The 26,365-nt window shown below is 48.5% G+C and overlaps 1 protein-coding gene and 1 long non-coding RNA gene across 6 annotated transcripts; one reads left to right on the top strand and one right to left on the bottom strand.

Annotated features, from left to right (window-relative positions):
* The first annotated feature begins 2,998 nt into the window (after window positions 1–2,998).
* LYZL4 (lysozyme like 4) lies at window positions 2,999–26,365 on the top strand. Of its 5 annotated transcripts, XR_013528783.1 has the most exons (7): window positions 12,478–12,626; window positions 13,685–13,884; window positions 15,347–15,576; window positions 15,689–15,841; window positions 18,092–18,170; window positions 21,394–21,489; window positions 26,116–26,365. XR_013528783.1 is itself a non-coding variant. In XM_078354770.1 (6 exons), exons 2-6 carry the CDS (start codon window positions 13,835–13,837, stop codon window positions 26,183–26,185), a joined length of 582 nt encoding a protein of 193 aa, XP_078210896.1. In that variant the 5' UTR covers window positions 12,478–12,626; window positions 13,685–13,834; the 3' UTR covers window positions 26,186–26,365. The 5 variants fall into 5 exon arrangements, 4 of the variants coding, with proteins under 4 accessions (XP_035133912.1, XP_078210896.1, XP_035133911.1 ...); XM_078354770.1 differs by lacking the exon at window positions 21,394–21,489; XM_035278020.2 differs by lacking the exons at window positions 13,685–13,884; window positions 21,394–21,489 and adding an exon at window positions 12,860–13,007.
* On the bottom strand, window positions 11,710–12,413 carry LOC144579982 (uncharacterized). The gene is made up of 2 exons (XR_013528784.1): window positions 12,036–12,413; window positions 11,710–11,938 (listed from the first exon to the last, which is right to left on the bottom strand). It is a non-coding gene; the product is annotated as an uncharacterized LOC144579982 (long non-coding RNA).

Raw genomic sequence — 26,365 nt, 5'->3', positions numbered from 1 at the left:
GAATTTATGCTTCGGTCACCGGAAGATAATCATATTAGAAACAGAAGTGTCACATACTAAGAAGTAATTACCCAGTTGGAGTCATTCATTCACAGACTTTGCCTTCTGTTCGCAATTCGCAAACATTGCCTTCTGTTTGCTTAGACCCCATGAGTGGCTGAAGGCCACTCAGCCTGAGTCCCCCAAACCATGGGCCAGGCCTGCTCAGCTGCTTATTTTCCCCATGGCAGTGGTGTGAGTGGTGGTGGTGGGGGGGGGGGCGCTCTGTCTCAGGTGCATCTCATGTATTCACATAACTCCTTTTCGAGGCTCCGCAATCAAGACATTCCCATTTTTAAAGTGCACCTGGGAACTTTTAACCTCCTGGGAACCCCTCAGTCCCTGGTGAACTGGGGCAGCTGGTCACCCTGCTGCAGCCACGTAGGTCTGGGGCCAGCCCCCTTCTTAGTGCCTTTCACTGACCCTGACTCCTTAGTGCCTTTCAGCCTTCCTTCCTTGTGGAGGTCTCTGTGGGGTGAGGTAGCTCCCGCTGGCTTTTCTCATCCTTTTTGCGATGTAGGTTCATAAGCCCCTCATGGCTGGGCTGGGTGTTTCTGCGCCCCCCAGGCTGGGACCTCCGGGCGTCGATGGGTCCCTGCCTGCTGCCTCACAGTGCTTCTCTTGGCATGGCCTGACATGTTTCTCCATTTCAGTGCACCATGGGCTGCTGCAGGTGGCTCTGTCGTGACGTGGGTGACAAAGAGAGTGTCATGAACCTCCACTTCCCTCCTTTAGCTGGTCTTTCTCAAGGCTGCAAACGGGCTTTGCCTCTGACAAGCAGCCAGTGCGTACACAGAAGCAGGGCTGTTTTCTTTCTGATGCCAGTGGAATATTTTAAACTAAGCAATCAACACCACAGCTAAAAATGCTTAGATCGGAAAATACACATGTTGCAGGTTTACACGAATCCTTGGAGTCAGTCAGCAATGCCTTCCGCAGCAAGGAACCATAGCGACCACAGGGGATTGACACAACAGAGCTTTGCTCATCTTGCATAAGAAAGGGTCTGGAGGGGGGCAGATGCTGACATTGGCTCAGGGGCTCAGAGATGCCAGGCTCTGAGTTGGTATCAATGCCATCCTGACACTCCTTATGTCAAAAATGGTAGCAGCCGTCCTAAGCATCATGCCTCAGGCCGCTGAGTTCCAAGAGGAAGCGGCGCTGCCTAGAACAGGAGCCCTCTTCTGTCCTCTGATGTGGCCTCTCTGGGCCACTTGGAAAGGAAGCAAGGAGGATGAGCTCGTCATGAACGATTCCATGTGAGATAGCTTTTTTATCAGTGGCTCCACAGCAAGGAATGATTTTGAAACATGTAAACATGGTTGTTTTAAAGGGGACCTTCTACCTCAGACGTTTCTGCGTGTCTGTAGGGTTGGACGGCCAGCATCTTTTCTTGTCTCCAGGCATTTCTTTGCAGACACTGTACAGGTGTAGACGCAGATACAAATGTAATTATAGACTTCGGCATCTGATGATGTCTGCAGAACAGGTGCAGACCCGTCTGTTGGGGGAGGGCCCAGCCCCACGACAGCAAGCGCGATTCAAGGCTTCACAACCCCAAGTCAGAGGTGGCTGGGCAGGGCCCCGGTTCAGGGCTCCTGACTGCTGTAAGAAACTTGGGACTTGAACCAGCCGACTCTGTCTCACTGTTGAATTACAGCTGACAAAAGATCCTTTTGAAAACAAAACCAAGCTGTGCTGGAACAGCTGGCGGGGTCCTCCCTGTGCTTGCCTTTCCACATTCTGGAGCCAATGGCAGACTTAATGTACATTCAGGTGCTCTCTGCTTCTAGGAGGAGGGGGCCCCTGAGCTTTGCGGGTGGTCTTAGGACAAGGGTTAATGATTTACGTCTTTCTTTCTCTGGGATGTCAGGCGTGGGGAATGGAGGCTCAGCAGCCAGTGGTTCTGCCGCTGATGGTAATCTGCCCTCTGGTATTTCCCAGGAAAGCTTGGAGTTAGGAGGTCAGCGTGGCGGTCACCAACCAGCTTTCGTTTAAGGCTTTGTTAAATGTTGGGCCTTTGTAACGTAGTCCCCGAGAGCTTTGAGACAAACCCTTTCCCCTGGTCTCAATTGTCCTGTCTGGAAGAAACCGGCCCACCCTTCCCGGGAGCATCCTCCTTTCCTTTTTGTCCTTCTCATAATCAAATCATGTCCCATGGATTGAGGTGGCCAGATGCTACTGGCTGTAGAGGAGAAGGGGAGGCGAATTCTGTTCCCCCTTTCCCTCCCTCTCCTTCTGTCCCTTTTCTGCCTCCTTCTCCTCCTCCCTCTCCTTCTTCCCCTTTTCTGCCTCCTCGTCCTCCCTCTCCTTTTTCTCCTCCTTCTTCTCCTGTTCCCCCTTCCCCTCCTCCCTCCTCCTTCTTATTTTTAAAACATTATGTATTAAACATTTAATATGTGTCAGGCACTGTGTTAGGCATTTTACATATATTTATCTCAATTAATTTCCCCAACAAGCTTCTGAGGTAGATTCCATTATTATCCCCATTTTGTAGTGGAAGAGTTGAAGCTAGAGAAGACAGATCACGTGCTCAGGGTCACACAGCCGGACCTTAGAGCCGCAGTTCTTTTATTTAACCTCTAAAAAACTCACGTGTCTCTCGTGTTAAAAGGGCGGTGTGATGAGGCCTCTCTGCCCTCGGCCAAGTTAACTGATGGAATACCTTGGCACCCCCGTTCCAGGCATTTCTTCTTTTCAATATATACAGACACTTCTTTTTGGTCAAACCACCTGGAACAGTTGTTTGCAGACAAAATTTTACCCTTAAATGCTTTAGTCAGGTCTCCCTAAAATAAGGACAATCTGCCTTCCTAACCTCAACACCATTATCAACCCAAGAATATCAGATTTATTTCAATGGCACCATGTAGTGCACACTCCATCCTTGGAGGCCCTCAGAGGTTCCCCAGATGTCCTTGATAGCTGTTTTCAAAAGCTAAATCCATAATTCCGTCAAGGTTTATGAACTGTCTTTGGCTATGATGAAACGCTGGCTTCCCCGAGTGAAGTGTCATCCCTACTGCCTCCGTTCTTCGTGACCCTGAGTCTTGTGGACAGTGAGTCTCTACAACGTCCAGCTGATCTTTCAGTTCTGCAGTTCGTCCCTTCGTGACTACTCAGCTGAAACCTTTCTGGTAAGAATGCCCCAAGGTGATGTGTGCCTCTGCATGACATCACAGACACATAAGGCCAGGCTCTCCCATGGCCTGGCGTCCGGGTCAGAGGGTCTCCTCCAGATTTCTCCATGGGAAGCACAGCTCTCCCTTTGGAGTTAATACAGGCTGGGGAGGGGATGACACTGTTATCGGGGGGTCTTGGGTTTTGAGTGACAGAAAACTCATTCAAACCTGCTTCCACACAAAACACTGGCAAGCAGAAGGAGTTTTCTGGCTTCAGTGTGTGGGGTCGCAAAGTTCAGCATCACGTCTTTTCCCTCCATCTCTTGCTGTTCTTCTTTCCATTGGCCTCACACACAGGGAGGCTCTTTCTCTGTGACGGAAAAAGTGACCACAGCCCCAGGCTCACAGGTCCTTACACTTAGCCATGAAAGGAAGAGACAGCTCCCTTTACAAATGGTTCCAGCCTCCAAGGCCCTGGCCTGCCCCTGGCTGGGGTCTTATCCCGTCTCTGTCACTGATTGGTTAGACCTGTACATGCAGCCTAATTACTTTCTCTTATCTGTGTCTCACCACGATGGGGGAAGGAGTATGAATGAAGGCCACTGCTCGTGTGGCTGGACATGCAGGGTCACAGGGAGATCCCCTGCCCCCAGGTAATCCCAGCGTTGGGTAGTTCTGCACCTGCACCTGCTGGTCTGAAGCCTAGGGCACCAGGGCCTGGGGGCATATGTGTGTGTGGTGGCAGTGAGGGGACACAAAGGGTGTGGGCCCGTCAGCAGGGGCGGACCCAATGATTGCAGGTGCAGGGCTGGGGCTGTGGGTTCTAGGCCTGGCTCCCCCACTTCAGCTCTGTGGACCTGCTTGTGCCAACTCTCCTCCCCTGTCAAATGGATCTAAGAGCACCTGTTGTGCTTTTCTCTAGGTCCACTGTTGTAAGGACCCTAAGAAATTGTGGGCATGTGATACTTTGTAAATGTAAAGGTCTCTAGGGATGTGGCCCTTCATTCTACAGAGAGCCTGGGCATTGGTCTTGCCATCGGTGTGCTTCCAGAAATCCTTCACTCTCTCCCCATAATAACCATAGTCAGCCCCCTTCAGGTCAGGTAGCAATCTGGGGGCTTAAAGAAAGGTGGGTGGCACTCTGCTGTGTCAGGTGAGGAAGCAAGAGGATAGGAGACAGACCCACCACTGTGCGCCTCACAGAATGAGTTCTCAATTTCACTTCTCAATTGGAAGCATAAATCACATTCTTCAGTGTGTCACTCTGCTTCGAAGGAATCCACTAAGCTATATTGGAGATTTTCAAGGTTGTGGTTTTTACTTGTTAACAAATCAAGCAAGTTAAGGAATTATTGCTTGTTAGTAACGGTAGACGTCATTTGATAAAGACTTGGCCAGTCAACGGGAGGCATGGTGCTGATCACGTGCAGCAGGCAGGGTGTGGGGCATGGGACCCAGGCTGGCCTACAGAAGGTGTGCCGTCCTGGGTCCTCTGGTTTCAAGTTGCCCTGACACAGGAAGAACCTGCATGAGAATAAAGCTAGCATGAGGGAAACAGAGAGAAAGGGAGAGCGGATTGCTCAAAACTTTGAGTTCTTGGATCCAGCCACGTTACCTCTGTTTTGAACTGGGTTTATACATATATATTATATACGCATGTATGTGTGTGTATGGTTATTTCGTGTTGGCTTTATATATATATGCACGTGTGTATATATATATGTATGTGTGTGTATATATACGTGTGTGTGTATATATATGTGTGTGTGTGTGTATGGTTATTTCGTGTTGGCTTTATATATATATGCATGTGTGTATATATATGTATGTGTGTGTATATATGTATGTGTGTGTGTGTGTGTATGGTTATTTCATGTTGGCTTTATATATATGCATGTGTGTGTGTATATATGTATGTGTGCATGGTTATTTCATGTTGGCTTTATATATATATGCATGTGTGTATATATATGTATGTGTGTGTATATATATGTGTGTGTATATATATGTGTATGTGTGTGTGTGTATATGGTTATTTTGTGTTGGCTTCATATATATATGCATGTGTGTATATATATATATGTATGTGTGTATATATATGTGTGTGTGCGTGTGTATATATATGTATATATGTATGTGTGCATGGTTATTTCATGTTGGCTTTATATATATATGCATGTGTGTGTATATATATGTGTGTGTATATATGTGTATGTGTGTGTGTGTATATGGTTATTTCGTGTTGGCTTTATATATGCATGTGTGTATATATATATGTATGTGTGTATATATATGTATGTGTGTGCGTGTGTATGGTTATTTCATGTTGGCTTTATATATATGCATGTGCGTGTGTATATATATGTATATATGTATGTGTATATGGTTATTTCGTGTTGACTTTATATATATATGCATGTGTGTATATATATATGTATATATGTGTGTGTATATATATGTGTGTGTGTATATATATATGTGTATGTGTGTGTGTGTGTGTATATGGTTATTTCGTGTTGGCTTTATATATATATGCATGTGTGTATATATATATGTATGTGTGTGTATATATGTATGTGTGTATATATATATGTGTGTGTGTGTGCATGGTTATTTCATGTTGGCTTTATATATATGCATGTGCGTGTATATATATACATGTGTATGTGTGTATGGTTATTTCATGTGGGCTTTATATATATATGCATGTGTGTATATATATGTATGTGTGTGTATATATGTATGTGTGTATATATATATGTGTGTGTGTGTGCATGGTTATTTCATGTTGGCTTTATATATATGCATGTGCGTGTATATATATACATGTGTATGTGTGTATGGTTATTTCATGTGGGCTTTATATATATATGCATGTGTGTATATATATGTATGTGTGTGTATATATGTATGTGTGTATATATATATGTGTGTGTGTGTGTATGGTTATTTCATGTTGGCTTTATATATATATGCATGTGTGTATATATATGTATGTGTGTGTATATATGTATGTGTGTATATATATATATGTGTGTGTGTGTGCATGGTTATTTCATGTTGGCTTTATATATATGCATGTGCGTGTATATATATACATGTGTATGTGTGTATGGTTATTTCATGTGGGCTTTATATATATATGCAGGTGTGTGTATATATATGTGTGTATGTGTGTGTGTGTATGGTGAGTTCATGTTGGCTTTATATATATATGCATGTGTGTGTATATATATATGTGTATGTGTGTGTGTGTGTGTATGGTTAGTTCATGTTGGCTTTATATATGCATGTGTGTGTGTATGGTTTGTGTTGGCTTTATATATATATATGCATGTGTGTGTATATATATATGTGTATGTGTGTGTGTGTATGGTTAGTTTCTGTTGGCTTTATATATGCATGTGTGTGTGTATATATATGTATATATATGCATGTGTGTATACATATATGTGTATATATATGTATGTGTATGTATATATATATGTGTGTGTATATCTATATCTATATCTATATCTATATCTATATCTATATCTATGGTTAGTTCATGTTGGATTTCCAATTGTTTGCAATGGAAAAGCCTAATGCACTGGTTATATTTTGATCCCAGATGGAACAAAAATTTCCCCCAAATGATAAAATCTGTAATCTCAATTTGGAGTGCCACTCATGTACACCTTCTTCCTCCTTCTTCCTCCTCCTCCTTCTCCTACCTCCTCTTCCTCCTCCTCCCTCTCCCTCCCCCTCCTTCTTCTTCCTCCTCTTTCTTCTTCTTCCTCCTCACAATGATACAATCTTATGAAAATAAAAGAATCTCAGAGTACATAGTTTTAACATGTGTATGGTAATATTTTAGCTTAAATTTGCATTTGGAAAGTATTTTAAGAAGAAAAATGCAACACAAAAGGAGAAACATTTTCAATTATCTAAAAGAGGCAATTCTCTTTGCAAAATAGCATATATAAAGCATCACTCAGGCAAGGCAGCAGGGTAGTTGGGGACAGGAACCTCTGAAGTAATGCAGCTGGTTGCTTACAGCTTGTGACCTTAGAGAAGTCACATAATCTCCCTGAGCTCAATTTATTTACCTACAAACTGAGGCTCAGAAGGTTACTGTGAGGATTACGTATGATGATTCATGAAAGACTCAGCCCAGAGTCCAGCATGCAGTAAGTGTTTAATAGATGCTGGCTCTTATTTTTGTAAGGTGTTTCTTTCATGCAGGGTAGTAAGATGCTACATCTGTGTCTCATAGTATGGGAGGCTGGGTCATACTATGGACCTTCTATGGAACAAAACTGAAAATGATGTAATGAGAAAAAACCAAAAGCAAAACAGTCCAGCCTAAAATTCAGTGACGGTGGAATCCAGAGAGGCTTAAGTGGAATGTGGCAGCTGGCTCTTGCCTTGAAGGCACAGCCTTGTGAAGCTTTGGGGAGAAGGGGTGGAGCCCAGCTGGGGACCCCCTGTAAGTCTGGAGCTCCAAAGTGCTCTACACTCACGCAAGGCGAGCTGATGCCTGCCCTGAGGACTGCGAAGACCATTGCTTGTCTTCAACCTGGGCACCGAGTGACAGCAGAGAAAGAATTTTTGTTTCTTCTAAGAAGTCTTTACCACCAGCTAGCCTGAACCAATGGACCATAAGACCATCCCCACGGCAGACCTCAGATGTTAGAACAATGAGTTGCAGGAGAAAAGATGCATATTTACTGTGGTTTCTAGAACATAAAGCAAGGTTGAAAACCAGAGTAAAGAAAAAGGAGATTGGAAAGAGAGCTAAATGGAACGTATGAAAATGAACAACCAAATTAATGAAACAAAGGCTGGGCGTGGTGGCTCATGGCATGTCAGCATTTTGGGAGGCTGAGTGGGTGGATCGCTTGAGCCCAGGAGTTTGAGACCAGCCTGGGCAACATGGCAAAACCCTGTCACTACACAAAATACAAAAATTAGCCAGGCATGGTGGTACGCACCTGTAGTTCCAGGTACTCGGGAGGTGGGGGTGGGAGGATCACTTGAGCTCAGGAGGCAGAGGTTGCATTGAGCCAAGATTGCACCACTGCACACTCCAGCCTGGGTGACAGAGTGAGACCCTGTCTCAAAAACAAAACAATCCCCCCAAAACAAAACACCCCACAAATTAACGACACAGAGAACTCAATTTGTGGATCTAACAGCGGTTTCAATATTCCTGAAGAGGGAATTTCTGTGCTGCGGCAGTTCAGGGACACAGGCATGAGAGAGAGATCTGAGACACTGAGGCACGGAGGGTGGAGGGAGGTGGCGGCGCCCGAGACCATCTCAGAAACGATGAACATACCTGATCGACAGGTGCAGGGAACGTTCAGGATAAATTTGTTGAGCAAAGAACAGAGAGGGGAAGACGCAGCGTGTGCAGAGTGTCACGGGGAGCGGCGTGGCGGCTCCTGAGAGCAGGGCTGAGAGTGCGGCTTCTGGAGGAGCCCTGGCCCGCCACCTGCCCTGATTGGATAAGCCATTCCTAAGCCTTTGCTGTTTCCTCAGGAAAAGTGTGTTCAGCCATCATAGTAGTTAGCCGTTGGGAGGATTGTGAGGATTAGACGGCCTAATTCCTATGGTTCCCTCAGCCCTCGCCTGACACGTTAGCAAGACTCAACAAATGCCAGCCTCTGCTCTCTCTTCTCGAGGGGGTGAAGTTTTCAGTGTCTCCAAAGGCACTGGAGGCTGGGGGTGCTGGCGAGCAGGGGGCAGATGCAGCCAAAGCGGGGCGGGGTGCCTTGAGCACACCCCACCCTGCCCGGCTGCTGCCCCTGCCCCCTCCACCCTGCCCGGCTGCTGCCCCTGCCCCCTCCACCCTGCCGGGCTGCTGCCCCTGGAGCACACCCCACCCTGCCTGGCTGCTGCCCCTGCCCCCTCCACCCTGCCCGGCTGCTGCCCCTGCCCCCTCCACCCTGCCCGGCTGCTGCCCCTGCCCCCTCCACCCTGCCCGGCTGCTGCCCCTGGAGCACACCCCACCCTGCCTGGCTGCTGCCCCTGCCCCCTCCACCCTGCCTGGCTGCTGCCCCTGCCCCCTCCACCCTGCCTGGCTGCTGCCCCTGCCCCCTCCACCCTGCCTGGCTGCTGCCCCTGCCCCCCCTCCACCCTGCCTGGCTGCTGCCCCTGCGCTCTCCACCCTGCCTGGCTGCTGCCCCTGCTCCCTCCACCCTGCCTGGCTGCTGCCCCTGGAGCACACCCCACCCTGCCCAGCTGCTGCCCCTGGAGCACACCCCACCCTGCCTGGCTGCTGCCCCTGCCCTCTCCACCCTGCCTGGCTGCTGCCCCTGCCCCCTCCACCCTGCCTGGCTGCTGCCCCTGCCCTCTCCACCCTGCCCGGCTGCTGCCCCTGCCCCCTCCACCCTGCCCGGCTGCTGCCCCTGCCCCTCTGCACCGTTCTTCGGCACTGCCTGCTGCACCCTAGGCAGGCGGGACTCTCTTCTCTGCCCCCACAGAACCGTGAATGGACTTCTGTTAGGGTGTTTCTTACAGGGCTGCTGCTGCTGATTTTTTAACCTGCCCAAGTTCCCCACCGTGCTGGGAGCTCACTTTGACATGCCCAACACTCGTCACAGTTTCTAGCACACTTTTTAGGGTCTAAGAAGGGTTTCCAGGGGCTTGGATGTGGCCGGTATCTTCAGCCACGGCTCTAAGAACCAGAGGGTTCTGCCCAGTTTGCTCCGAGTATACAGCCGGTCACTGAACCCCACTGGTCACTCAAAGCCTATTCCACCCAGTCACGCCCAGTGCTCAACAGGGCAAATGACAGGGCAGCAAACTCTGGGGGCTTTTGCCTGAGGAGGCCGCTGCACCACGAGAGCTCCTACGTCAGTTTTTCTGGGAAAGGTAAATGTCCTGTCAGGAAAGCAGGGCAATTCCCTTCCCTCTGGGAATACGAGCTTGGCTGGAAGCCATGTGATTGCAGCATGGCAGCTGGTGCTCGTCACCGGGCTCCAGAGCAGATGGCCTGTGTGCTCAGGGCCCAGACGGTGGCTGCCTGGAGCTGCAGGCCAAGGCAGGAGCGCAGAGCTGCGGGGACGTGTCCGTCATCAGTTGCTGTGTCCGTCATCTCCTCACTGCAGACTTACAACAGCAGCTAAAAGCAAGAAATACCCATCGTTGCTCACCAGGCTGCGGGTGAGCTGGACACTGCGTATCCCAACTGGACGTGACTGACCTTGCTTGTCATCGTTCACATATCTGTGGTCAGCGGGGGGCTGGCCAGCCTAGGCTGGTCTTGCATGTGTGGCGGTTCATTCCCATCCACTGTGGCAGTAGGGGTGACAGGTGCCACTCATCTCTTGCAAGATGAGGCGGGCATGTTTGTGTGGTGTGGCAGAGCTCAAGGTGAGCAGAGGCCACCAGGCTTCCTGAGGCCTAGGATCAGCACCACCTGGTTCCACTGTGATCTACTGTCCGAGCAAGACCGGCGGACCCAACCCCCGGGGTAGGGAGTGGCTCTCAGGCCTTGATGGGAGCAGCTAAGTTACAAAGCCAAGGGGCATGGGCACAGGGAAGGCTGTAGAATGGGGACCCCCCTGTCTTCTCAAACTGTCTACCACTGTGGGTGAGGGGCACATTTCTGCTATGATGCCTTCAGAGGTGGGGGTTTCTGCAGATGAACGCTTCTCGATTAACTGATTTCTGTGAAAACACCTTGGTTCTCTGCCAGCCAGTCTCCTGCTGAGCCAGCATGAACACGGCTGAGAAAAGATCCACGGGTGGATTTAAGCCTCAGTGTTTGTGGTCTGGTTTTATTTTTTTCTTTTATGATTCTCCACATTATTAATTTTCAATTAATCAACTAATTACCAGTCCTAATTGAGCCAGCTGGGAAGACTACTGTGTTTTCAAAAGGCCAATTTGCCTTCAATCATCTCAATGTCTCTTAACTTTTGGAGCTGAAGAAGATCCTAACGCTAACCCATTCTGATGCCCTCAAGTCACAGATGAAGTTGCCCAGGCTGCAAGAGAAGATGTCCTTGACCGTGGCCCTGTGGTGACTAGAAAAGCTGAATAAAGGCTCCACCTACAAGGCAATGAGGCCCAGAAGAGTGCTGTGCCAGGCAGAATACTGGTCTCCCAAAGGCGTCCTGACGAAGTCATGCCCCACAGACTTAAAGAAACCGATGACTAACAGAAATTCTTGAGTTTGCGGGATGGCGGATAAGAAAAGAAACAAGTTGCTGAGATACCGAAGCTCCCTCTGCTCACAAGAGAGGAGAACTGGCTGAAGCCAGCTGCCGCCAAGACGGCCGACGGGCGTCCAGACAAAGCCAGCCTGTGGAAGCCACAGCCTGAGTTTCCACTGCCCCCGAGACCGCATGGGCGACCCACAAAATAGCATGAAGAGGTACCTGCACCTGACAAAGAACTTCCCAGCCCTTCCCTTTGCTTCCCCCAGTCACATGCTACTCTTAGAATCCACCCCCTGAACTTTTCCTAATAAAAATCCCGCATTAAAGCCCTCACAGGGAGACAGGTTCAAGCTTGATACTGCTGTCTCCTTGGAAATCGACAACATATTGATAATATATTTAAAATTAAATATTTGTATTTCAATAAAAAGCCTTTTCTCAAAAACCTGGTGTCATAGTATTGGTTTCTAATGCGTTGAATTCCTTTTGTTCGGTAACGGTAGCCTCAGGAGCCTCTGATATGTTAGTGTTTGTGGAAAGAGAGTCTGCAGGTGTGATGAGGGCCAAGGACTTCCAGAAGCAGAGATGATCCTGGACTGTCCGACTGGACGGATGTAATCCTGAGTCCTTAGACATGGAAGGGGGAGAAGAAAAGTGGGCCAGAAAGATACAAAAGCAGAAGAAGAGGCAAGAGAAATTCAAAGTGTGAGAGGGTCTGACTCACCCTTGCTGGCTTCGAAGATGGAGGAATGTATCATTGCTCTCCTTAGCCCCAAGGAGACAGAGCTGAGAAATGCAGACAGCTGGGAATGGCCCTGGGCTGACAGCCAGCAAGGAGACAGGGAGCTCGGCCCTGGGACTGCAGAAACTATTCTGCCAACAACTTGAATGAGCAAGGGAAGAAATCATCTTCTAAAGCCTTCAGAAGGGAGCACGGCCCTGCAGACACCTTAAGTTTAGCCCATTCCCGACTTCAGGGCTAAATAACTTTAAGAGAATAAATTGTGTTGTTTAAGCCACTAAATTTGTGGTAACATATTCAGCAGCAACAGAAAACTCATATAAATGTGACGGCGACGGACCCTCCCTTTGCAGACTGTCCTGGTGCATAGCCACTGACGTCATAGAGAGGGTTCTAGAAGAGCAGGTCACAGAGAAGAACTCTTGGGTGCAGACATGTGGATGATGAATGAAGTGGAAAAATCCAGGGAACCAAGTGTAGGTGGAGCACCGTCCCCGTAACACACGTCGGAGCTGCTGCAGCGGCTGCGCCTACCCTCCCCTCGGAAAGGCACCGAGAGCCAGCCTTGGACTGGTAGGCGGGTAAATGGTGGGCAGGAGCGTAATGGGCATGCCAATTCCCAGCTGCAGGAGATGCTCATCAGCAAGTTCACTTGTTGCTCATTTGGTGACAGTTCAGTTGAGAAGAGTAGGTTTTTGTTCATTCATTCATTCAACAAAGGTTCATTAAGCACCTGCTATGCGTTAGGTCTGTTAAGTTCTGGGAATAGAGAAGAGAATAAACACACTCCCGGTGCTTACACTCAGGTATGGGAGAGAAAATAAGCCGGTGGACCAAGGAACAGTGCAGTTCCCAGTATTGACTGATGTGTGAGGAAAATAAAATCCATCTTCTTTGATGGGGCAGTGATGAAGGAATTTTCTCTGAGGCGGCGAGCTCATGTGTGGTGACCAGGTAGGGGAAAGGCTAGTGCCATTCCACAAGGGGCTGTGGTGGGAATGAAGGTGGCATATTCAAGGAAGAGAAACATGCAAGGCGACTGTGGCAGAGTGAAGGGGGGCCAAGGAGAGAGCGACGTGCATTCAGACAGGAGAGGGGCTCAGCCAGGCTGAGGAGCTGGGGTCTTGCTCAGAGTGCAAGGGGAATGAATCCACTGGAGGTGCATGATGTGACCGGACACCTGCTTTATAAACTGCGTTTCCAGCTGCTGTGTGGACAGCGGGTTTAGGAGAACAGGGAGGAGTGTGACGGAGGGTAGTTAGAAAACCTCCACCTCAGAGATGGCGTGGTCTGGATTAGGGTGATGGCAGAAAAGCGGGTGGGAGGTGAGTGGGTTGTGGAAGAACTGTAGCTGGCACGCCCTGGGGGAGAGGGGAGGGGAGGACTCGGCATGCCTTCCTCGAGCTGAGATGAGGCCTGCCCTTTGGAAGACACACATTAGTGGAAGATGTTGTTTGCTCTTTGGGAAAGGAAAGATGCATTGAGATTCACTTCTTCAGCTAAGGAAAGGGGCGCCGCCAGAGCTCAGCAAAACATCCTTAGGGATAAAATCTTGTGCCGTGCACACGTAATTCACTTACTCTTCAAATCAACTCAATTGATTAAGCACTGTTCTAATCTGTGCTATACAGGAGGAAACCGAGGAATCGAGAGGTGGAGGAATTTGTCTGAGATCGCTGCTGGGATGCTCATGTCTCTCTCAGCCGCTGAGGGGGAGGCTGGGACTTGGATCCAGCAATCTGATTTCCAAGTCTGAGCTCTCAAATGCAGGGTCCTCCTAGATGCTGCAACTGACCACACAGCGTGAGAGTTTGAACCAACGTTTGAAAGTGTGATTCTTCTAACTCATGAATATGCTTATTTCTAACTTTTGCCCAAGTTAGACATTTCTCAACAGGGGACAGTTTTGTCCCTCAGGAACATTTTTGTCTGACATAAATTGGGGCAGAGCTACTGACATCCAGAGGCCAGGGGTACTCCTAAACAATTCCAATGCACAGGATATTCCCAGAACAAAGCATATTCCAGCCCAAGTGCCAAGGCTGAGAACCCCTGGGGTAGGTGTATACAGCCAGGACAGGCAGGTGGCAAGCAGGAGGGTGCAATGAACTGTCCAGCTGATAGATAACGATGGAGTGCTGGGGTCATGGGGTTTTCCAGGAGGAGGATGAGTTCCAATTTCCAGCTGTACATTCTAGTCTGAGCAAAGGGACAGAGCACAAAACAGGACAGTCACCTGCAGGGTGTCATGAAAGAGGCTCTGAGATCAATAAGGGCAGGGAAAATGGAACTTTCATGGAGGATCCATCAGGATGCATGAGGTTGGCACCTGGGTGAGGCCTCAAGATGGAGTGACATTTGAATGAGGAAAGGCATGGTAGGGCCCTGTGCATTGGGAAGAACCGTGTGTGAGGGCACCAAGTGGGCCTAGCAGGAGCACGGGTGCCAGGGGAATGGAGTGGGAGGTGCGAGGCACCCAGAGAGGGAGTGCCATCTTGATGGAATAGACTTGTCCCAATAAAGGGTGGGTAGGATAAGCCAGATCATGGAGGGCTTGCTGCGGTGAGACCAGGGGACTGGCAGTGTTCTCCAAGTGACATCTTGTGCCTGCTTTGGGGACATTCCTCAGTCATGGTGGAAAACACCACCTGCATGGGTTGGCAGGGAGGGTTGGAGGGGAGAAGGCTGGGCTGTGAGTCAGTTTGCAGTGAGGAGGCGCTGGGTTTATGGCGTGGCAGCCACCTGACGTGGAATGGAGAAACCTAAATTCAAGAGTCCATTCTCTGATGCTCTCTCCGCAGTGACCCCGCTTTTAAAGACAAGGAAGGCCGGGTGCGGTGGCTCAAGCCTGTAATCCCAGCACTTTGGGAGGCTGAGGCGGGTGGATCACGAGGTCAAGAGATCGAGACCATCCTGGTCAATGTGGTGAAACCCCGTCTCTACTAAAAATAAAACAATTAGCTGGGCATGGTGGCGTGTGCCTGTAATCCCAGCTACTGAGGAGGCTGAGGCAGGAGAATTGCCTGAACCCAGGAGGCGGAGGTTGTGGTGAGCCAGGATCGTGCCATTGCACTCCAGCCTGGGTAACAAGAGCAAAACTCTAGTATCAAAAAAAAAAAAAAAAAAAAAAAGAGTGTAGTTTCCTTTGAAAATAAATAGGTCAAGAGGAGACGAAGGGGCGGAGTCTCGGGTGTCCCAGATTTGCAGTGGCACGAAGCTGAGGATTAGGATGGGAAGAAGTGTCCTGGTTTACCAGGTGAGACGCTGAGCTGTGCTCCCCCCGCATCCCACAGTGCCCTTCTTTCCCTTTGGAGGACCAGTGTCCCTGTGACTCTGCCCACTCACCTGGCCACAGCTGCCCCAGCTCCCAGGAGGCTGGAGAAGATGAAGGCAGGCCTGGTTCTCTCCCTCCTTGGCTGCCTGGTGGTTCCAACTGGGGCTTACATCCTGGGGCGCTGCACAGTGGCCAAGAAGCTCCGTGATGGAGGCCTGGATTACTTCGAGGGCTATAGCCTTGAGAACTGTGAGCAGACCCCTTAGGGCTCCCTCCTCACCCCTTCTTGCCCTCCCTTCCCTGGCCAGGCCTCCCCGACTCCAGCTGTCCTCAGAGCCGCACACCTTCTGTTCCCCCTTAGGGGTGTGCCTGGCCTACTTCGAGAGCAAGTTCAACCCCACGGCCGTCTACGAGAACACACGTGATGGCTACACTGGCTTCGGCCTCTTTCAGATTCGTGGCAGTGACTGGTGTGGCGACCGTGGCAGGAACCGCTGCCACATGTCATGTTCTGGTAAGTCCTTCTTTTCATTCCATTCGAGGCCACTGGAGGCTGTGGTGCTGTGTCCGAGGCCTGCCTTCCCAAAGACCTCCAGAGTTTACAAAATTTACAGAGGAGAGGACGTGGCAGGAGCCATATCCAGGGTGGGTCCCCGGGAAGCTGAGCATTCCACTCCTGGGGACACAGTGAGATCAGGCCGTGGTGCGCCAGGCAGGCTGACCTAAGATGGTGTGATAGAGACCCCTGTCCAGATGGACAGAGAAGGTGTCAGGGCGTGGAGAGGAGGCTGCAGTGTGGGAGCAGAGGGCTCCAGCTGGCCTGATTTCACCCACGTGGCCACCACTCCCTTTGTGGAGGGGCAGCTGCTGCCACTGTGAAAGGCAGAACTGGTTACTGTGAGGATACAGGAGCTGGGCATCCCAAGGGGAGCTTGCCCACTGCTCTTAGGTGGTCCCAAGTACGTGTAACCAAGGAGAGGTGGTTGCCAGGATTCACTCATTCTGCGAGCATTGACCGAGCACCCACTAAGTGCCACTTAGTGGGTGCTTACACAGTTGCCACTCTAGTGCTTGTTAACTGCCAGGTACTCTTTTAAGCCCTTTGTAGGTATTCATCTAATGAATTCATCTAATCAATCTAATTAAATACCCATGAGGTGGGTACTGTTATCCGCATTCTATAAATGGAAAAACTGAGGCCCAGAGAGGGTAAGTATATGCCCAAGACCACACAGCTGGGGGTGGTAGTGCTGGAAGGGAAACCTAAGCAGTGCGGCTCCTGAGTTTGGGCTAAACTCAGAGGATGCTCAGCTGGGACTTTCTGCCTCAGAACCAAATCCTCCCTGATGAGCAAACCTCCCTCCACACTGATGGGTGAGGCGGCGAAGGGGCGGAGTCTCAGGTGTCCCAGATTTGCAGTGACATGAAGCCAAGGATTAGGATGGGAAGAAGTGTCCTGGTTTACCAGGCGAGATGCTGAGCTGTGCTCCCCCGCACCCCACAGTGCCCTTCTTTGCCTTCTGAGGACCAGTGTCCCTGTGACTCCGCCCACTCCCTGGCCACGGCTGCCCCAGCTGCCAGGATGAAGGCAGGCCTGGTTCTCTCCTTCCTTGGCTGCCTGGTGGTTCCACGTGGTGCTTACATCCTGGGGGCTGCACAGTGGCCAAGAAGCTCTGCGATAGAGGCCCGGATTACTTGGAGGGCTATAGCCTTGAGAGCTGTGAGCAGGCCCCTTAGGGCTCCGTCCTCTATGATCCCTCAGCTGTGGGTCTCGGAGGGAGACCCACCTTCAGGGTGGACACTGTCTTTGTCTCCTGCCCTTGACATGCGTGGAATGTCAGGGTGGAAGAGGAAGGCTATGGGAAGTGAGGTTTAGAAGCAGAAAGGCACGTCAGGGCACTACTGAATGTAGCCAGGGATCTGGGGGTCTGTTTTATGAGCAATTGGGGCAGTGAAGTGATGTTTTAAGGAAAAGCGATGAGACTAGATTAAGGAAAGCTGAGACCAATGTCGGCAGGGTGGGTCTTGCAGTTGTCCCAAGTGAGAGGGCTTGGATTCCACCTTCCAAGGACGGAGTGGAATGGCGAATGCAGACACGTCGGTTCCTCAGTGCTCCGCTGGGCCACCTCACATGCTGTTCCCTGTGCCCGGAACGATCTTCCTCTTGTGACTCCCCCCATCCCCTTTCTTCACCTGCTCTTGTAGAAGTCACTTGCTGCATAGCTCTTCCCTGACCCTTCAAGTCTGAATCAGGTGCCCCTAGTAAATGCTCCTTCACCAAGCGGCATCCCCCCATCATTGCAGGTACCCCTATTCATTTAACTGCCTATGACTTCACCCGCTTGGAGGCGCCATGTGGGCAGGGACGAGTTTATCGTGTTTTTCATTCTCTCTCCATTGCTGCTTATGTTGCCTAGGGCAGAAGAGTCAACATACATATATATTTTAATGAAAAAATTTTATAAGAATTATAAGTTAAAAAATCAATGGATCTGGAGTACATATTTTCCATCATGGAAAAGATACATACATATACATTTCAATGAAAAAGCATTTATAAGAATTACAAGGTAAAAACAATCAGTGGATCTGGACCACAACCTGCTACATCCTCCTTAGAGTTGTCTAATTAAAAATCTAAGGAGAGATTTATCCTTGGAATTCACCGGAAGCCTCTCTGACGTGCACACCCTGTGCCTTCCCTACATAGTCTAGCTTCACCGTCACCTGCAGGCATGTTCCTTCAATTTTATTTTCTCCACAGCTTTACTGAACCCTAATTTAAAGAAGACAATTGAATGTGCCAAGACCATCGTGAAAGGAAAGAAAGGGATGGGAGCATGGTAAGCCATACATTTTTTCCTCTTTTTAATTTTTTAGTTATTTATTTTCTAAATTTTAATTTTAATTAATTAATTTTTTTGTAGAAACGAGGTTTCTCCATGTTGGTCAGGCTGGTCTTGAACTCCCGACCTCAGGTGATCCACCCACCTCAGCCTCCCAAAGTGCTGGGATTACAGGTGTGAGCCGCCGTGCCTGGCCAGTCACACATTTGTATGTAACCTGTATTAGCGACTTCCACTTGTTATCTCTAATCTGAATCTTGGCCAAAGCTTGGCTGTTGCACATCTGCAGTCCTAAACGCAAGGCTCTGACTCACCGAGGTAAGTAGCAGAAAGCCACTGAGCTCCACAGCTGCAAGGCCACAGAAGGAAGGAAATCGTTATCAGAGAAATGGCCTTGAATTGTACATTTTCCCACCCAAATCTTGTTTAAGGTTACACAGAAAGCTACGATGAACATCTTCAAACTGAATCTGTGTTTTCTGGGATAAACTCTGATGGTGTTTTTCCTGTAAGTCCCTACAAGGTTCTTAAATACCTTTATCGTTCTTGATGCATGCGAAACCCAGCAGGTCCATATTTGTTTATATTTCTACAAAGAGCTTAGTAAAGTGTAGATTTACTGCACCTTCACCAATCACAAAACTTTTGTGATTTAAAGGTGAATAACTGGTGGGGTGTGGTGGCTCACGCCTGTAATCCCAGCACTTTGGGAGGCCAAGGCAGTTGGATCACCTGAGGTCAGAAGTTCGAAATCAGCCTGACCAACATGGTGAAACCCTGTCTCTACTACAAATACAAAAAAAAAAAAAAAAAAGCCAGGTGTGATGGCATGCGCCTATAGTCCCAGTGACTTGGGAGGCTGAGACAGGAGAATTGCTTGAACCTGGGAGGCAGAGGTTGCAGGGAGCTGAGATCTCACTACTGCACTCCAGCATGTGCAACAGAGGGAGACTCTGTCTCAAAAATAAATAAATAGAAACGCAAATAACAATTTTGTCTTATCTTCTTTTGCCTTTTATGATACCTCATCAGGGTGTTTCCTCCATGTTTGTTATATATTACTATTGTTCTTGTAATTTTGTTCATCTTTGCTCTTTGCGGATTTTAAAATTCAAGCTATATTATTTGAAAGACCTCTTTATATATTTGGTATATTAACTGACTTGTATATTTATTGCCAAAAATAACTGCAACTCTAGTTTCCTCTTTAGCCAGCTGTGTGCTTAGGAAAGTCTAAAACATGCAAGTGGTGGGACCTCTGTCTGGCTTCTGTCACCGAGTGCTGCGTCGTTTGTTTCTGCGTGTGGCTGCGGTTCACTCTCACTGCCGGATGCTTTCCATCGCGTGGGTTCACCGCGGGTTCCTCATCCCTCTGCTGATGGCCATTCAGCGGTGTCTACGTTTTTAGTGCTACCGTGGACAGTCTATACTTATCTTTTGGTGAAATGTAAATGGATTTGTATTATTTTTACCGAGGAATAAAATTGCTAGTTATAGGATAAGTATATTTTCAGATTTGGCATATTGTGTCAAACAGTTTTCTAAAGAGATTTCTATCAACGTACACCACCCTCAGGAATTGTGCTTTTCGGCTGCTTCACGTCCTCAACCACGCTTGGTGATTTCCGGTGTGTTCTCGTGACTGTGTTGTGGAACTGCGTTAGGGTTTTACTTTGCATTTCCCTGATGAGGGTTCAAGTGTTTCTTGGCCATTTGTATATGCCCTCGGGTGAAGCGCCTCTTCAAATGTTTTGTCAATTTTTCTACTGTGCTGTCTTTTTCTTATTAATCTGTAGGAGATATTTATATATTCTGGATAAAGGTTTTTTTGTTGTATATATGTATTACAGCTATCTTTCATTCTGTGGGTTACCTTTTTATCTTTTGTTTAAAGAGACATCTCAAAAAAAAAAAAAGAAAAGAAAAAGAAACGGGGTGTTGCTGTGTCACTCTGGCTGGAGTGCAGTGGCGCGATCACAGCTCGCTGTAGCCTGGAACTCCTGGGCTCAGGCGATCCTCCTGCCTCAGCCTCCTGAGTAGCTGATCTAAGCCATATTATTCGCCATGAAGCGCCATACGTGTTCCGGACATGCATTGAGGAGTCTCATGGACGGGCAGGGGGCGTGAGGTTGGCACCATGTTACGTTGTTCAGCAGATGAGAGACTGCAGAGCCAGTGCTCAGTAAGTGTGTGCGGATGACGTGCTTTCCGAGTGGAAAGGGAAGCAGCCAGCTAGGCAGGTGTCTAACGCCAGGGGATGGATGTGTGTGGCGTTGACCTATTGATGAAAGATGATGGCTCCTTCTGCATTGTGAGGCCAGTGCGAGTGTAGGTTTCATCACCACGGATAAGGCTTGTAATGTGGATGTGGCCGGGTATCATAGCAGACTATGCCGCCTCCTCCTACCCTCAGGCTGGCTCACCCGTGTATGTCCCTGCTGTCCGTGGTGTTCACGGCCAGTGAGAATGATGAGCCGGGGCTGGGTCTCCCAGCCAGCACTGCTGTTGACAATGTAAGTGCAAGTCCCAGCTCTGTTGCCAGCCACCCTGAAAGCATGCAGCGAGAGCTGCTCATTAAGCTCCCAGGGGCCTGTTCAACACGAACCAGCTGCTACCAACGAAACCAAACTGCTGGTGGACTGACCCCACTGGCAATTAACCAACAACACCCTTGTAAAGCTTCCTTTCTTTTTTCCTCTTCTGTTTTTACAACCCACTTGCAATGCTGTTCCGGGAGTGTGCTCAGGAAAATGAGAGAAAATAATTAGGATTAGTTGCAGAGAGCGGGAGAGAGATGAGACCTCTGCTCGTGAGATGTTACTTCCATGTACAAATCCTACAAATAGAGAGGCAGAATACGTGGGGTACAGAGGAATGTCAGGCTCTCACAGTTACCCTTGTAAATTGCTAAAAGATTTGCGTGCTCACAGGGCGTGAGGAACATACACTGTTTTCTTCACGGTCCCTTGCTTTTGTTTTTGTACAAAAGACGGTTTTGCTACGAATATCTGAGTAGCGTGACTTCACGTTGTGTTGTAAGATTTGTCATCGGTAAGGAAAACATCTGCCGAAATGACAGGAATTTTCGTATGATACAATTCTGAAAATTCTTCCATTTCTTTCTTAACTGGCAGCTTTACTTTGTAATTTATGAAATCTGAGGGATCTTTTACTGGGGTTTCTTATTTTTGTGTTTTGTTTTTCCCCCTTAATTTGGTAGGATGGTCAAAGTGAAGGTAACGTAATAAAGGCTTCTCGGGGACAAAATTGGCGTGTTTGCATGACGAGATGGAAATAAACAGTTCTGCAGTGTCCGGTATGCAAAATAACGTTTATTCAATGTAGAAAAATTACACTAGTTTAAAACATGTGCACGGACTTGTGTTTGTTAGTCTTCAGTCTTTTTTGAAAGATACTCTGTTAACGTTGCTTTTTTCAGTCCACGCTAGTCTAACAACAACAAAAGAGAAATTTTATTATGACGCCTGCTTTTCTTTTTGTGGCATCCCCTCATAGGCGCCATGTTAGCGTTGTCCCCTTTATCCTTCCTTGAATAAGGACAGTTGCCCATGTTCAGTATTTGCTGAATAGAAAGGTTGTGTGACTGTTTCTTGTCTCTGTTCACTGTTCCTTGGGTTATGGAGAGGCCCTTTTCTCCGACGTTCATCTGGGGGTAGATTGATGCACAAAAACCCTCCGTTTCCGGCACACGCTGCCACTGTCTCCTTCCACATTGTTTATGGTGACAGCCCTACACTACCCAGGGAACCCTGTACCACCACAGGCTTCCTTCTTCCCGACCTTTTCTCCCTCTGTCCCACATTTTGAAATTGCCTGCCTGGTAGATCTGGACGTTATAATCTCCAGTTAGATCTAGAAACAGCGTCATGTTTCCTAAGTTCCAGATGGCACAGCTTTTCAGATCTTAATATTTCTGAAATTAGGCTTTGTTTTGTAATCAATGTATTATCCGCTCAAGGCTGTTAATAAATCATTGGTGAACCTCAGAAGGTATCTCACAATAGAGGAAATCCTGTAAGAATAGCTGCAGCTTCTTGGCTCACTGCATTTATAGGCACATCAACAGTGAATCCTCACAAATCCGTCTGCAGTGAGCATTCTTAGCTTCATTTTGAAAATGAGAAAACCAAGGCATGGAGAAATAGAATAACTTACTCACGGCCACAACAATGTGATTAATCCTGGATCTGTGCTATTCCAAGCCTCAGGTCACTCCAGGCTACTCAGAGAGATGGGGATGGGTGATGCAGAATATCCACGCTCTAGTCATGTAGAAGGCAGCCGAAGACGGTTGTCCAGGACTCCGGTGAGTCCACCCCCAGGGTTTCTGAGCAGAGTCAGTGTGGGGTGGCGGGGGGAGAAAGGACGGGCCTGCAGGTGGACAGATTTCACTCGTGGAAGCGTAGGTGGTGTTCCTGACTATAAACCATGGGCCCTGTGGGCAGCAGAGACTTTGTGCAGGATCTGGCCCAGAGGGTGCATCTGTCTAGAGGCCAAGACTTTCTGTTGCTGCTTTTTTTTTTGTTTTGTTTTTTTCTGTGTCTTCACGGTACTTTGGGACAGTTAGTTTTTTTTTTGCAAAAGTCATTGTGGTTTTTGCTATTAAGAATAATGGCAAATGACTTTTGCACCAAACTAACTGATTCAGTCAGAGATTGCTTTCCCTACTTTATGTCTCTAGCCTTCAGCTCTGTGCCTGGCACACAATGGATGCCCCTGAGTGCTTGTTGAAAAACTGAGGCTGCATTTGGGGCCACTACCCACTACCCAGAAGCCATTCATAACATTTTTCTTTTTAAATTTACTATTTATTTTCTTTAGGTGGCATGCACCTGTAGTCCCAGCTACCTGGGAGACTGAGGCAGGAGAATCCCTTGAACCCAGGAGGTGGAGATTTCAGTGAGCTGAGATTGCGCCACTGCACTCCAGCCTGGGCAACAGAGTGAGACTTTGTCTCGAAAAAAATGAAAAAAAGAAAAATAACCCTTTTCCCTCTTGTCAGCAGCCTCCTCAAGGTCAACTGTGGTTAATATTCTTAGAAATCAGAAAGCAATGTGCACACAGACTGCAGATATTTTTAAACACACGTGGAATCCCAGTGTCCACACTAAGCTGCACCTTGCTTTTTTTCACTTATTAATAGAGCTCATGAATCTCGGCATCATCACACTGAAAGGCCTCTGCCGTCGCTGTAACAGCTGCTAGTGCCCCACTCTGCAGAGGTTGCAGGTAGTTCATCTGCCAGTTCTCTAATGATAAAAATTTGGTTCGTTCCATTTTTGTGGCTGCTGTTGCTGTTTCTAAATTCTATCATAAGCATCTTGCTTTTATTTTCATTTATTTATTTATTTATTTGAGACGGAGTTTCGCTCTTGTTACCCAGGCTGGAGTGCAATGGCGCGATCTCGGCTCACCACAACCTCCGCCTCCTGGGTTCAGGCAATTCTCCTGCCTCAGCCTCCTGAGTAGCTGGGATTACAGGCACGTGCCACCATGCCCAGCTAATTTTTTGTATATTTTTTAGTAGAGACGGGATTTCACCATGTTGACCAGGATGGTCTCGATCTCTTGACCTTGTGATCCACCTGCCTCGGCCTCACAAAGTGCTGGGATTACAGGCTTGAGCCCCCACGCCTGGCCGCATCTTGCTTTTAGAACTTTTATGTTCTTTCGATTGTATCCTTAGAGAAATCCTGAATGGGGTTTTTTTGAGACTGTTTGGTTCGTTTAGATGCTGGAGAGACCAGTTGCTAAGGTGCCATTTGGAGCAGAGGCCCCTCCACGCACTACACGAAGGGGCCTGTTTCCCCTCAGATCAGCAGCCTGGGCTGCTAAAAACCTGTGCAGTCTTGGAAAACTGCGATGTGTAAAATAATACCATTCTGTTTCGCTCTGCGTGTTTAAATTACAAAGAAAGTTGAACAGGTTTTCATGGGCTTATTGGCTGCTTTTCTGTGAACTGTTTACTTCTATTCTTAGTCCAGCTTCCTATTGGGTTGATAATGGCTTTTTCTTCCTGTTGATATTTCATGTGTCCTTCGTAAATCAGGCCTTTATTCATTTTATTTTGTGTGAACTATTTTTTCAGGTTTGTTATTCGTATTTTGATTTTGTGGTATTTTTATCCTGCAAGAGTTTTGCAGATTCACAGACTCAAATCCCTTGGTTTTCTTTTGTGGCTTCTGGATTTACGTGAAATCTCTTCCTTAGAAAGGTCTTTTGTACTGCAGTTGTTAGCCGGTGCAGTGGCTCACGCCTGTAATCCCAGCACTTTGGGAGGCCAAGGTGGGTGGATCACGAGGTCAAGAGATCGAGACCATCCTGGTCAACATGGTGAAAAACCCGTCTCTACTAAAAATACAAAAAATTAGCTGGGCATGGTGGCGCGTGCCTGTAATCCCAGCTACTCAGGAGGCTGAGGCAGGAGAACTGCCTGAACCCAGGAGACGGAGGTTGCGGTGAGCCGAGATCGCGCCATTGCACTCCAGCCTGGGTAACGAGCGAAACTCCATCTCAAAAAAAAAAATAAATAAATAAGTAAGCCGTGTGCTACTACAGTCCTGGCACACACACAGATGAAGCCTCTATTTTTTGTCAAATCAATTGAAAACAATATGATTTCATGGTTTTAATGCTTAAAATTTTGGCCTTCTTGGATTTTATTTTGGCATAAAAAGTGAGGTGTAGGGACCCAGGTTTATATTTTTTAAATGGCTAGTTATTTATTTCAGTACCACTTACTCATTAACGCATTTTCACCACTAATTTAATAGATTGCAGTTTCAACGTGAAAGTCCCCGTGTTAATGTTAATTGTCTTTGGAGTGTTCGAAATGCCTTTCATATATGGTCTGAGTTTCCAATTAATGTGGAAGCTTGGCTGATTCTCTAGAGGAAGCCCTAATGAACTGAATCCTCTTTAGTGCATGGCCCTAAGTAGAGCTTTGCTAAGCCCGGCAGAGTGAGGCTTCTTACTTGCTCCGGTTCCCAGTGAAGTGAGCTCTTCCTAAGCTAACAGGCAGTCACGTGTTCCCCAAAGCTCAGCTGGCCAGCTCTGCAGGGTTGGGAAAGACAGGGAGGGAGAGGACCAAGACCCCACGTGTCCTCACGGAGTCCCTCCTGCAGTGTCTGCCCGGGGCTGTGCAAAGCCTTGGGGTTTCCCTGCCACTCTCTAGCTACGACAGAGGTCCACAGCCCTGCCTTCTACTGTGGGACCTCCGACCCTGGAAGACCCACGGAGACCTGCCGCTGAGAGGTGGGATGATCAAACAGGGTCTCTAACCGCTTACAGCTGGCCTGGGTGGCGCCCCACCTGGGGATAGGGACTGGAGAATCTGGGTGTCAGCATGGGGACCCAGAACTAGGGAATCACTTTTGCAGGCACCTGGAGAAAAGGCTAGAGAAACAGTGCAGCTGACTTAGGTGGGCTAAAGAGCAGGAAGGAATTTTGGAAGCTGAAGAGTGAAGCGGATACATGGAAAGGTGAAAGGGGCCCTGGCCCAGGGGGCACAGGTTCTATTTGCAGGCCCAGGGTCTGCCAAAGACTCATCATGTGACTCCGGGAAAGCCACGGAACTTCCCTGAGGCTCACTTCAGAGAAGCAGATGATACTTCCCTTTCAGGGTTGGGGAGAGTTTCCTGGTTCACGGTTCAGCCTCCTCATCTCACCAAGTGGGGTTTAGGAAATGAGGTGGGGGCTGAGGTGGGCACTAGGACGGAGGAAGTGCCAGCATTCATGCCAGGATGTGACGGACACGGCACTGGAGATGCACAAAAGCCTTCAGAATCGTGCCCACAGCAGGGGTGGCAAATTCAAAGGCTCCACGGGCCAGGCAGGTGCGAATGGCCTGAGTGAGGCTGCGAAGCCCTGGAGACCTGAGTGCTGACCTTGAGGAGCCCTCCCTGTTCACTTCTCTCCGCAGGCCCACCTGGTCCCGGTACTGCCGGTACTCTGACACCCTGGCGCGATGGCTGGACGGTTGCAGGCTGTAGCCGCCTGCGTGGCCCCTGCAGCAACCCCCGGTTGCATCTTGGGAATGATGGTGCTTCTCTGCTTGTTGCTTCAGTCATTTCTGCTGATGATCTCGCCACTCAGTAGCTCCAGTTGGAAAAGGACAAAACTTTCCTTCATCCAGGGATGCAGGATGCTGAATAAACCAAACTGGGTCTTAA

Source organism: Callithrix jacchus, chromosome 17 (genome assembly GCF_049354715.1).
Source record: "Callithrix jacchus isolate 240 chromosome 17, calJac240_pri, whole genome shotgun sequence".
Taxonomy (NCBI): domain Eukaryota; kingdom Metazoa; phylum Chordata; class Mammalia; order Primates; family Cebidae; genus Callithrix; species Callithrix jacchus.
This window is presented reverse-complemented; position numbering and strand designations above follow the sequence as displayed.